The following is a 13,356-nucleotide window of genomic DNA, read 5'->3' as shown; positions in this document are numbered from 1 at the left end:
TGCATGAGAAAGCCGTGCGCCCCGGGTGCCCCGCGTCCAGACTCCCCGCAGGGTCGGGCGCGCAGCCTCAGTTTGGCGCCCGCTCCCCTTTCCTGGGTCCAGGGCTCTCGGGACCTTACCCGGCACCCCAAGGACGCCGAGGTTACGGGAAGTTCGGGGGCTCGGTGGGGGCGATCCGCGGGAGCGGGGGCATCCTCCCCGACTTTTATGATGGGTCCCGGGAGGAGCGCGCTTTCAAAGAGAAAGGGGATTTGCGTTTTATGGCCTTGGCCTTAAAGTGGCCCCTCGGCTTGTAACCCTGCCCGCGTCGCCCGAGGCTCAGGGACCAGCCTGTGTCGAGCGGTTGGGCTCCAGCTCTGGCTCAGGCTCTGGCTCCGGGAGGGCTTGGCTTTGAAATTTCAGAGGGATGGGGGGCGGGCCTCGGGCGCTCGGATTTAGGGCCGAGGCTCTTCTAAGAGGTGGGGAGGGCGGGGGCCGGGAGACCCTTCCTGGTCGAGCCCCGCGTCCCCCGCCCCCGCCGGGAGTCCGGGTCATCCAGGGTAGGAAGCCGCCCTCTGCCCGCCCGCTGCTCGCATTACTTGTCCAGGCTGCGCGCGGGGACCCGGCTCTCGGAGGAGTTGGAGGTGGGCGCCATGGTTCACACCCTCCGTGGAGGAGCTGCTGTCCCCAGGATCTGCGTCCCCATCGTGGGGCGCCACTCGGGAGGCACAGGGTGCCGCCAGCCTCCCGATAACCCTGGGTAAACAGCCCCAGGGGTCCCTTGGTCACAGGGAGGTCTGGCCTTTGAGGTGCCTGGGAAGCCCCCAGGACCACCTGCGGAGAGGCCAGTCAGGGGCCCCAGAGCCCCACCTCCCCGATCTCCTTGGCACTGGCCAGAGAGGGGGCTTGACCCACAGCTCTCATCGCCCTCCCTTGTTCGGACAGCTGTCTCCAGGAAGCCCTGACCCACCAAGAGGAGAAGTGGCAGAGCCTGGCGCTTCCTCTGGGAGGATCAGCTTCTAATTAGAACAAGGCGGCCGCCTCACTCCTCACCGCCATGCTCCTCGGAGGTGGGAGCACTCCACTGGCCCTGGGTCCCAGAAGCAGCAGACAGGTGGTTCGTGCCCCCGCACGGAGTCCTTACCCTGGCCTGCATGTCACTGAGAGTTGGGGTGAGGCCAAGGGGTGCGAAGGGGAGGCCAATGTGGCTTTGAAGAAACAGCCACTGTGATGAGCACGGTGGGCCCCCTCTCTCTGGGGTTTCCTGAGCCATCTTTCAAAATCGCTAAATTAGCAGATTCCACAGACACCGCTTGGTGCTTCTAGAATTTTCCTGGAGGATCCCGCCTGGTGCCCTGTCCCCTTCTGTCCCGTTTTCTTTTACTCCCAGTGCCAAGCCCTGGAGTGGAGTGAGAGTGTCTCCTAATTGATCTTTTATGTACTGTTTTAATTCCGCTGTGTGCAGGCCTATAATTTTAGCCACGGCCACTTCAGATTGCTTTCTTCTCTCCTTTTTTTTCTTTTTTTTTCTAAGTATGTCTGTGGAGTAGCACTTCCCTAGGCCCAGCAGAGCCGCAGACCAACAAATAGACATTATTATCAGAAAACGGAGGCGCTGAGAAATCACCAACTGCAAGATAACTCTGTAACTAATAAATGAAAAGGGCCTTTTGATGCTCCAGCTGAAAAGATATTTTATTTTATTTTTTTTCCCTGTGTGTGGGATTGGAGCTGAGTCTGAGGAGCAGCGGGTTCCCTGCTGCTAGGCTGGGCTGCAGCCGGCCCCCCTCTGACAACTGTTATGGAGAATCGGGAGGAATTTTATGGCTGCCTTTCCTTCAGCCCTTTTTTCTTTTGTCTTCTTTGAAGAATGACTTTAGACATTTTATTTACATATTTAACCATGGATGAAAGCGGGGAAAAGAAAGCATTGGGGGCTGTCGTGGGAATAGTGATATGTTTAAATTAATGGAAATCTTATTAGACCTCTAAAAATGTGAGCAAAGCTTTCTAATGAAACTTTATAATTAAACAGGATTTCCTGTAACGTACAGGGAGAAGGAATCTTTTTTGCTCCAGCCACCTAAAATACACTTACCCAGCAGAGAGCTGCCCCTGTTCTGCATACCGTCTTCAAGTTCTCACAAATGTTCACGGGGAAAGGAAAGGTTTTAAAGGGGAGATTTCAGGAGCGAGACAGCCTCTTGCACAGAGCAGAGTGTTTTGGGAGATGGGAGGGAGTTGAAAGAGAGGCCCACTTTCATTCTGTTCCAACCAGCAAAGTGAAAAGTATAAAGTGCTGTGACACGGATAGTGCTAACAATCAGAGCGGTGTCTTTTCTCAGTATGTAATAGTTAATGGAAACGATAAGCCCTGTGCGAGGTTTTCTGAAATGGGATTAGAGAAAAACCCAAATAATCTCTTTAAGATAAAACGCACTGAGACTTTCAGCAGTAAAGAGAAATTGAACCATAAGTTTATCGTGCTTAAGAGTAAACTTGTGGGAGGTAGGCAGAGTGGGCAGGAAATCGCGCAGGGGAAGGGAAGACGAAAAGGGAGGGCGCGGCTGGCTGTTGGTGCCTTGGCAGTGGCCCGCTCTCAGTGGTCTTCCTGGCACTCTCCAGCTTGGTGAGCCACTGCTGCAGGGCCGGCGGCCTTCTCTCTCTGACCTCCCCGTCAGTGCTGGGACCAAGTGAGGGCTTGCACAGCTCTGCCTTAAGGGAAGGCGGAGAGGGTTCTCTTCTCACGGTCACCTGGCACGCAGAGACGCCTGGAGCACTGGCCATGTCCCTGCCTGGTCTCCTGTCAAGTTTCCCCTGAAACTTACCAGGTAGAGAACCTGCACAGGAAATCTGCCTGCTCTGCTGCCCCCACCCCGGAGTGATATTTAGTACATGGGATCTGGGCAGGTCCCAGCAAATTCAGCAGCATGAACATTTTAATTACACTTAAAAATCTCCAGTTGTAAGATGAAGGGGAAGGGCTGGGGGAGGTGAGAAATAAACAACAACAACAAAACACCCTTGTCATAAACTGGAGGAGTGAGCATCCTCCAGGCTGCAGAACAATTTAGGCTGCTATTTTAAGGCCACTTCCCTTGAAATGTGGATTGAAATATTACCAAAGGTTCCGCGGGGTGCATTTGTGTGAATTGCAAATCAGAGCGTTTCTTTAATCCTCTTTCAAGGCCTGGCCTGGGCTCCAAGGCATCCAGCGGCTCCCCACTGCTTTTGGCGCAGAAGGGACCATTCAAGGGGGCAGCTTCTCGCCTCTATTCCCACACTCCAAAAACAACACCGCAGACAGACACCCTCCAACTAAATTAGATTAAACTCCTTCTCCTCCACAGCGCATTAGCCTTTTTACTGCCGGCTTCCTGGGCAGCGCCTCCTCCCTGTTTAAAGACACAGCCCTGCCTTTCCTCAGGGCGGCTGGGCACAGGAGCAGGCGTGACTTGAGGAAAGTGGGGGACCGAGCACCCTGTCCGAGTGCCTGCATACCACCAGCACCTCACCTTCTGTGCAGCCCCTACGCGAGCGGTTCACCTCCTCGGTGCAGAGCTGGGCCTGCGCTGAGCGCTTGGACATGAAACTCTGTGTCGGACTGATGTTCACACGGTTTCGAGGAAGCAGGAAATCACAGGATCCCAGAGAAATGAAGCACATGACTATGCACGTGTGTGTGTGTGTGTGTGTGTGTTTATGAGAGAGAGAGACAGAGACAGAGATAGAGAGACAGAGAGAGACAGAGAGAGAGAGAGAGAGCTGGTCACCCACGCCGGCCTGCCTGGCCTTGACCGCCTCCTCCCGCCCTGCCCCGTCTGTCTCTGCCCCTCTCGTCTTCCAGGACCTCTCTGAGGAAAGTCTGGCTACTCCAAGCCTGCGCCCGCATGGGTGGCTGGAGCCCGGTCCCGCCTCGGGGAGAAGCACGGAGGACCAGGGTCCTGCTCCTGACGTCCATGGTGGGGCTACATTGCTGAGCCCAGCCCACGTGAGCGGGCAGTCAGACCCACAGTCCCTGCCACCTTTGGCTGTGGTAGCAGGGCCAAGCCCAGCTCAGCGCAGGACAGGAGCAGTGTGGATGGAGGGCGCTGTGAGTGGAGAGGGACAGGGCAGGGCACACAGATGTCCTGGTCACACACAGTGACACAGGCTGTGCTTCAGTGACAAATGCAGAGCCACAGATGGAGAGCACAGACCCCCAGAGCAGCGGAGGAAGCCGGAGGGGATGGCTGGGTCAGGCCAGACCTGGACAAGGTCCCCACACCATCCTCATGCCGGCCACCTGCCCCAGAGACACTCTGGAAGGCGTGCAGCCAGTGTAAACTCACAAAGGTCCAGCAGGAGGACCGAGCTACACTGGGTCATGGCCTCTTCCATCCCTCCTGTCACATCTAGCATCTTGCGTTGTTCTCTGAGAGATCCTGCAGGGTCCACAAGGGTGGTGGTGGGTGGGGGGAACTTTGTCAGTTGATCTGCTTCTGCTGTGTGACCTCAGGCAAGGTGCTGACTTCTCTGAGCTGCTTCTGTTTCTCTGTGGTGACAGGAAGATAAGAACACCTCCAGCAGGGTTGGGATGGGGGCTTGGCTGGCTCACAGCCTTGGCCATGAGGCGTGTTCCAGTCTGTGACTCCTGGCTGGTGCTGCTAAGTTCTCTGGGGGTCTACACTGGCTGAGGCAAGGCCACACCCCATTCCATCAGTATTTTCTCTCTTCTTTGCTGCAGCCCATGGGCTCGGAGGGTCTGCCCCTCGGTCTCCGTGATGCCAGGTTCTCCGTAGTCATTGCCGGCACAGCGGGGCCAATCGCCAGCGGCCTAGCCCACCATGACAAGCACTGTGCTGTGCACCCGCATGCTGCCCTCAGGGCCACGCAGCGTGCGGGACTGTGTCGCCTTCCCGGGCGTCTCCTCTGTCTCAGTGAGGCTGCAGGCTCCACAAGCGCAGTCACCAGGGGCAAGGCTATCCTCTGGAGGCCTGGCCCCGCCGTGCACTGTCTGTGTGGGTGCCCAGATGCACACACACAGGTGTGTGTGTGAACAGTGCACACGTGTGCATGCACACAGGTCTATGCAGGCATACGCAGTACATATGTGTGCACTTCCATACACACGTACGTGCACACATGTACACACGTGTGCATAAATGTGCTATGCATAAGCACGCATAAATATAGACACTGTACACACGTGTAAAAATAACTTATGTGTGTATACTGTTCACATGTTACATATGTATGAATTGCTTCATGTCTGTGTGCACCTGTATGAGCACACACAACTGTATGAGCACTCTGGGTTGGAGCCGACCCTCCAGGCAGTGTGCACAATGAACCACCTCTTCTGGCTGAGGGCTGGGACATCTCGGCCACCCCCAGCTGCCTCTGGTCTCCTGCCCCTTCCCAGCGCCTTGCCTGTGTCATGGGGCCCTGTGGGGTCCAGTTCCTAGTGCTGTCCCCCGCTGTGAATTTACTCTGCCCCTCCTGTCCCCGCTGTCCTGCCCAGGGCCCCTGCAGCACTGTGGCTGAGCCCTGCCTGGCAGCTCTGTGCCACAGGGACCCTGCCAGGAGACAGGACGTGGGGCACCACACCGAGTATGGGTGTGGAGAAAGCTGCCCTGAGCTGGTGATGGGCATCTGCACGGTTCTAGTGGGGGGGGAAGCCGTGACCTGACTCCAACTTCCCAGGACCCCGTGGCCGTGGCCACTGTGTTGCTGCCACATGGGGGTGGGGGACAGCCGAGGCCCAGCAGGGACCCAGCCACAGCAGTGGGTACAGGTGGGGCAGGAATCCACACACTGCCCTTCCCTGGGAGGGGAGAAAATGCACCCCAAGCCCCCACGCCCAAGGCTACCGCCGCAGAGCTGCTCTGCGTATGGTCAGCCTGGACGCATCGTTTCCTCCTGGCGGCTAGCAGGAGACCAAGGTCAGAGGTCAGTGTCCCAGTTTCTCCCTGGAAAGTCTCGGTGGAGACAGCAGCTGGGAGCTGGTGACCTGCAGCTGCCACCCTCAGAGCCCACACACACACATCATGTGCCCACGGCCCAAACCTCAGGTTTGGGAAAGGATCCTGATTCTGTCTCTGACTGTCGGGTACAGGAGACGGAGTGCTGCGGAATTACCCAGCAGGCGCTCATCCAGCGCTAGCCATTGGAGGTTCGAGGGAGGGCGTCTGAGACAGGCAGGCCACAAGCCAGGTCCACTGGGCCCCCTGGAGCTTGCGGAGGCAGGAGGAGCCTCCTGGAGAGCTGTCCACAGCCATCTGCAGCCCTGTGCGGGTAGGACCAGGATCTCCCGCTTCCCTGCTCCTCCCTGGTCTAGCAGGGGCCCAGGAGCCCGGCACCCTGTCCTAGTATGGGGGCGAGTGGGGCCCCGTCACCTACCCTCCAGTCTCTGGCAGGACAAAGCTTCCTGCAGGCCGCCTCAGAACCGGAGTCTGAGCTCTGAGCTCCCAGGTGCTGATCACCGACCTCCTGGGCCCCCACAAGACCACCCTAGATTCCACTTCTGGCACATGGGTTATGGGTGCCATGGTTGTCTTAGGTCCCCAGAAGCTCCGTACACACACAGTATAAAGGATGGAGCCTTAGGGAAAGCAGCACCCCATTCAGGAGGCACCTTGCTCTCACTGTTGTACCCCAGCTTCTCCAGAACGCTCCCCCATGCGGCCAAGGTGGCCCCCAAGGCCTTAGTTTCAAGCTGTGAACTTGTTCTGTGGACTCAGGGATCGGCAGCCTTGTGTTTCCCATAGGGTTCTGAAAACAGCTGGTGTAGTCCTGGGCCGCGCCTTCTTCCCTAAGCCAGGTGCTCTGTCTGGTTCCACTCTGGTCGCCCGGCCCTGATCTCAGATGTGTGTGTGTCCACATGTGTGTACATGTGTGTCAGGGGCCACACGAATCTCGTGTGTGCCACAAGATGTGTCTCTGAGAAGAAGGAGGCTCTGCCTGCCAAATGCAAAGTCCTTTGGAGTTCCCCGCCCCACATGGAGTCTCACACTGATAACATTAGTTGCATCTCAGCATTGAGGGGGGTCTTGGATCTCCCCTCCCAGGAGCTGCTTCAGCTGAGGCACCTTGGATGCATAGGACAGGAGCCTGAAGAGGCAGCCGGGGACAAGGAAGAGGTGGCATGCAAGCTGGTGCAGTGGCAGCCTTCCTGTGCTTGGTCCTGGGGATGGTCTGCAGGGACTCAGGCTGCATGTACCTGGGCCTGGCCTCCCTCCCAGCTCTGTACCAGGTGGCCTTCCAGGTAGGCTGACCCTGTCCAGACAGTTGCCTGCAGAGGGAGGGATATATGGCCCCCTGGCTAAACTTCAGACTCCTGGCACTGTCTAGGCCAGTGCCCAACACTCTGGCTGTGGTTCACACGACTCAAGTTTTACACTCAGGCCAGCTGCACAGCCTCAGCCCCTTGAGTGCCACAGCTGGCCAGGGTTTCACCTCTCTCTTGGGGCCCCACATATGTACAGGTGGGTGGGGTGTCCTAAGTCCTACAAGTGCTGGGCACTGCATGGATCCTGTTTGTATATGTAGGCTACAAGAGGTGTTTTCTGCTTTTGTTTTTTGTGCTACTGGGGGTTAACCCAGGGCCTTCACACTGAACACTTACTTTTTGAGTCAGGGTCTTACCCAGGCTGGGCTCCAACTTGGGATCCTCCTACCTCAGACTCCCAGAGTGCTGGAACTACAGGTGCCCCAGGCCCAGCGCCTACTTTTTCAGAAGTAGCTGCTGGAACATGTGAAGTTGCTCAGAGGCTCAGCTTGGGTTGCATTCCTGAGAACCTTGAGGGCCCGGGTCTATATCTGGGTCTGAAGGACTGAATCCACTCATGGCGTGGGCTTGGCTTTGGGTTGGTTTTACTCTGTGCAGTGTTTTGAAAAGTGTGTGAGGCACTGTGCACTTTTACAGCACCGCTGTTCCACATAAAATTAGAGCTTGCAGCTTGTCCAGAAATCTCCCGCCAGGCCCTAGTGCTAAGAGTCCTCTCCCTTTCATGGTCTGCAGGGAGAACAGGTTGGGTTGGATCCAGGCCTCGCCCTTGGGGCTGATTCCCAGGCCATCTGGGTCGGAAGAGGAATGGGACCAGATTGCTGGGGCGATGGCCCAGTTACACGCAAGGTAAAGGTCCCTGCCTCAGTTTCCCTGTGTGGGTGGTGAGTATAATTACACAGAAGGTGGGAATAATCGCCAGTCGGAGCTGGGCGGAGGCTGCCCAGACCCCAGCCTGTGTCACCACAGTGGGGCCCCAGCCTCCCAGGATGTGGCAGAGCAGTGTGGGGTGGCTGCCAGCAGGTCGGGGCAGTGGGGGAAGGATGCTGAACATTGTGAAGTTCTCGGGGAGATGGTGTGGGGGCTGTGCTGGGATCCAAGCGAAACTTCCTGCGACACTCCCTCCGGAACCAGCCTCTGGGACTCTGGCCGGGTCCTGTGTGGCATGGCCTGGCTTATGAAGGCATCATCTCCAGCAGGACAAGAAGCCGCTGTCTTCTGAGGTCATTTTGTGCAGGGCGCCCAGGCTGGACACAGGCGTGGACAGACAGCCACAGCTGAGGGATGGAGCACTGGCTCCCACGCATCGACTTCAGGGACGGGACACGGCACCCAGCCTGTCCGGGGCTGTCCCCCGCCCGATGTCCTGGCCGTCACTGCTGCAGGAAGGTTGGGGAGTATGGAGGATCCCAGAGGGTGCCAGACTGGGCCTCTGGGGCCCCAGGTGGGACCACAGGTCTGTCACCTGCGGGGTCCAACCACAGAGCAGTGGCTGTCCTTCGGGGACACCATAGTTACTGCCAGGCACCTCTGCTCACTCACAGTGCAGCATGCTCATTGCAGGACATGCACAGAGGCAGAAGTGACCCCCAGAGCCGCCTCCCTGTGACCCCGGCTCCACCGCGGGCACAGCGGTGGCCTATGTGCCGCAGTCCTGTCACTTCCTGCGTGGGAGGACCCTGCTCCTGAAGCCTCGCGACACCGCGGCTGCCCTCCCACCCTCCACAGTCTGTCAGGCACTCGGATGGTCTCCGGGGTTACTGGCTTTCTTTTCCTTTTCCTTCCGGGTGTCTTCCCCATCAGCCATGTCTCAGGACACCCAGAGAGGCCGCCCAGTTTTTGCTCTGCTCCCCAGTATGCGGGGCCTTCGGGGCTCCTGGCTGGGGAGTCGGAGGCCCACTTCAGGTTCGGGTGTGCCCGTCTGTCAGTTCTGGTGCACAGTGCAAGCTGGCTGCTCACCCAATTTCTGGGTTGGGCTCAGAGTGTGGGAGGGGCGAGCTCCCCGCCGCCACGTGGTCCCTGTCTGGATGGACAGGTTTCCCAAGGTGGCTGGTGGAACAGAGAGGCAGAGATGCTTTCTGGAGGTGCTCAGCAGAGTATGGAGAGGACCCAGAGCTGCGTCCCCAGCCTGCGGCTCTGTCAGCCCAGGACTTGTGATTTGGCATGTGTGGCCTCCAGGGAGCCACATGTACTGGGCTTGCACACCTCCTGTCTGTCTCCCAGACTCCCGCCGGAGGGAAAGGTGCATTCAAGGCCCTGTGCTTTTTATTTATTTCTCCCACCTGGAGAGCAAGTGCTGTGGTGACTGTCCGCCGACTCTCTCGGAGACGTTTCACAGCTGAGTTTACCACAGACACAACCGGAAACAACATGCCACCCAACAGGCAGGTCTGGGGCACACAGGGATGGTGTCTGTCTGCTGCCTGGGGCTCTGGAGCCTCCTTGCCAGGCTGGAGCTGTGCGGCCAGGACTTCCCTTCCACACAAGCTGTTGGCCTGCACTCGGAGCCACGGAGGGGCTTCCTGGGTACCCGCAGGGGGCATGGGGAGAGCCTGGGGCCTGTGGGCAGTGAAACTGCCCATGTCCTACTTCTGGGAGGACCACTTGGGCCTGCTCCCAGCATCCCCCACGCCTGGCCGCTGGCCACACTCATCTCAGAGCCCCAGAGCGCATGCAGGTCCATCCCGCCAGGCCTGGCTGGGAGGCCTGGGGTGGGTGCCATCCTTGGCAGGCGCCTGCGGTGGTAAAGGAGACACTGAGACCTGGGTGGGCCTCGCCTGGGCAGTAGGAGGGCCTGGTCTCCACTGGTGCTCCTGCTGATATCAGCTGGCTGCCTTCAATGTTACAAATACATTGTCTGTCTGCTGCCAGCTACCTGCATTGCTATCTGCACACTTACCTGCTGTCTGCCCACATTCCTGCCCTCTGCCTGCATCTGCCAACACATCTGTCTGCCTATCACCTATCTAATCTGTCATTTGTCTCTCTTGTAACTATTTACCCTTATCCACCGATCCAGCCCACGTCTATAAACTATCATCTGCTCACAGACCTACCTACATATAGACCAATTACCTAAAAATCTATCTGCTCAGGTGTGTATGCATCTCCCTCTCTCCACACCTGACTCTCCCTGTACCCACCCACCTCCTACCCCACCATTTGCAGGTATCTACACACCTCTGTCTATCTGTCTGTCTCTCTCTGTGCACCGTCTGTGTACCTGTCTACCTATCTCTCTCCACATCTACCCATCCACCACACACCCCATGCACACCCATCTCTGTCCTGCCCTGAGGCACAGGTGGCGTGGGAATCACCAGGTCCCTCTTTGAGCAGCCACGCTGTGCAGTGGTGGGAGGCTTTGCCAGATGTGGTGACAAAGTGGCCTTCAGCCCCGGGCCTCCTCGAGGGGAGACTCCTGTCACATGTCCAGAACATCCCTGTGCCCCGTGGCCACTGGGGGACCCCTGTCTGGCCCACCCTCTGCAGGGCCACTCTGTCTCTCTCTGACTCTCTTTCTTGGGGCCACCTGGGTCCGTCCTGCTCTCCAAACAGATGCTCAGTAGGCACCGACCGTGTGCCGGGCACAGGGGCCTCCTTCCTGCCTCACAGGTCCAGCGGAGGAGCCCAAGAGCCCAGATGCTCTACATCACAGGAGCTCCGAGGACTCCTGAGAACCTCACCCCGTCCCTCGTCACTGGCTCAGCCTCTCCTGTGTGTCTGTGCCATCACCTGAGCAGCAGGGCCTCCTTCTCTCACACATCTGTGACCAGCAACCCAGCTCTGCAGGAAGTCACCTCAGAGGTCCGTGACCCAGGACCTCAGCACAGATGCCGGAGCACTGTTTGGCCCACAGCACTGCTGTGTTTCATCCAATGGGTGACAAGTGTGGATTTCTTAGTCCAACCAGAAAACTGGACACAGGACACCAAGGCAGAAGGCAAGGAGGTCAACTACAGAGAGCCAGGCCTGGCTCTTGGGGACAGAGGCAGGAGAGCTTGAGGCATCACCAGCACAGCTCCCGGAAGCCCAGCCGGCTGCTGCCTGGCACAGGTAGCCGCAGCGGCAGGGTTACTCATTGTCCCCAGGGCTGGGCTGGAGTGGGCTCCCCTGTCTGTGCCTCGTTAGATGACAGAACTAAAGGACCCCAGAGGGCTTCGACTCTAGGCCAGGCACTTGCAGATCTCCCTTTGTTTTTACTCCAACTCATAATAAGAGGGAAGCTTCCGGAAAGTGGCCCCTCCAGGCTTGTGGAAACTTCTGTGGCTGGTAAAGGACCCTGAAGATGTCCACACTCTGGTCTCTGAGACCTGTGAAGGTGTCAGCAGAACGGAGCTACCCCAGAATGATGTACCTGGGGTACTGGTACAGGTGGGGTCACTCTGGCCTTTCTTTACATGACAGGTGCCACGCGGCCTGAATTCATCTTCTGGTCCAGCTGCTTCTGAGGTGAACTGCGCCAGAATTCCCGTCCGTAAATACGAAGAGTGGTGACAGCTTGACTTCTGAGCCTCAGTGTCTCTTCTGCGAAGCGGGCACAGCCCCTCCTGTGTCTCCCTGGCCCCTGCAGAGAAGAAAGGGGCCACTGTGAAGCAGCCAGCGCCCTCCCGTGGGCTTCAGTCCTGGTGCAGGCCCCACCCTCCACACACGCAGAGGTGGGAAGCTAGGACTGCAGGAGGGCGGCAGCTGCTGCCTCAGCTCTAAGCCCAGGTGAGCTCCTGTCTGCCACAGCCGTGCCGCCCAGTGCTCCCCGCCAGGACCTGCACAGAGGGGCTCCGCAGCTGGCCAAGGTCCGTGGTGCCCACCAGGCCTCGTGTGTCCCAGACGTCTGCTCACAGCCAGCCTCTGCGGCATTCTGTCTGCTGACATCACAGTGGTGCCCATGTGGCTTCTGGACAGCTTTCCAGGGGAGCCTGGGGCAGACAGGCAGATGCAGATCCAGGCAGCCTAGATTCACGTTTTTCTAATTGGAAATTTTAGACAAATAATTGCAGATTCATAAAAAATAACACCAACCCCATGTGCCCTTTACAGTGATCTCATCTTACAAAATCTGACATCATGGCCAGGACATGTCACCCATCTGGCTTCATTGGTCACCAGGATATTGTTCTGCCACACAGGACGATGTAGTATTTTGCAGGAAAGATATTTCTGATCCAGCTCTGAATCTGAGGTCCATCTGTCTAGTTTTACTGATGCCTGATACACTTTAGAAAACCTGTATGTAGTAAGGCTGGATAAATCACCTCAAAGACTGAATGTCCTACCCACTAGTCACCTGAGGCAGGACCTATTATCACAAAATGGCTGCAGCTGCACCATCCATCTCTCATACATGTCTTACAATGTGACCCTGACCCCAACCTATCCTTCAAGATGAGGGGCCTACAGTCCTTCTTAACTCAAGAGGGCTTGTCACTAGAGGGTTAATGATGCTGTGTGATGCCCGAGAAAAAGCCAGAGATGGTGGTTAAGCTTCCTCTGGTTCTTTGGAGGATGCTTGTTCCAGAACCTTGTACCCACGGGTAAGGAAGCCCGCACTCGCCCACGTGACCAGGCCCTATGGCGGTGCTGTGGACAGCGACCAGTCCCACCCACAGCCAGCAGCCACTGGTGACCAAACACCCCACTCTCCCCTGCCTGAACCCCTGCCCAGTGGGCCCGCAGCTCTGGTTCTGGGCCTGTTCTCTGCCGCCACGCGGAGGGCCTTATCCAGCACTGGGAGCCGGAAGTCGATCAGATCCAGCGGCTGTTTCCTGAGCACCTGCCGTCCGCTAAGGGAGCTGGGAAAGAAGCCCAGGGAAGCCAGGTGCCAGCCACGCCCTCCCTGCACAGCCTCCCAGGGAGGAAAGATGATCACAGCCCTGCTTCTGCTCATGCCTGGATCTGTTTTTGTTTCTGTTTTATTTTATTTTTAAAAGGGGAGGGAACTTGGCCTCCATTCTCTTTGGCTTTGATGCCGTTGCCAAAGGAATTAGCCCTAAGTGTTCAGGGCCGGCCGAGCGGGATGAGCTGTGAGTCACCCGGCTGCCGCGGGGAGGGGGCAGCTGTCCCTGGCCACTGCCGAGGGCGCGCGGGGGACCCGGCGTGGGAGAGGTGGGCAG

The 13,356-nt window shown here is 57.8% G+C and overlaps 1 protein-coding gene across 1 annotated transcript in view; it reads right to left on the bottom strand.

Moving 5' to 3' along the window:
* Fzd10 (frizzled class receptor 10) overlaps positions 1-634 on the bottom strand; it is a 3,616-nt gene extending 2,982 nt beyond the window's left edge. The window contains exons 1-2 of the mRNA XM_010604527.2: positions 579-634; positions 120-231 (exon numbers count right to left, since the gene is read on the bottom strand). Coding sequence (XP_010602829.1) covers positions 120-231; positions 579-634 — 168 coding nt within the window. The remainder of the gene's footprint in view (positions 1-119; positions 232-578) is intronic.
* Between the last annotated feature and the right edge of the window lie 12,722 nt (positions 635-13,356).

The sequence above is a fragment of the Fukomys damarensis genome, unplaced genomic scaffold (assembly GCF_012274545.1).
Source record: "Fukomys damarensis isolate Sample0158 unplaced genomic scaffold, DMR_v1.0_HiC HiC_scaffold_12, whole genome shotgun sequence".
NCBI lineage: Eukaryota > Metazoa > Chordata > Mammalia > Rodentia > Bathyergidae > Fukomys > Fukomys damarensis.
This window is presented reverse-complemented; position numbering and strand designations above follow the sequence as displayed.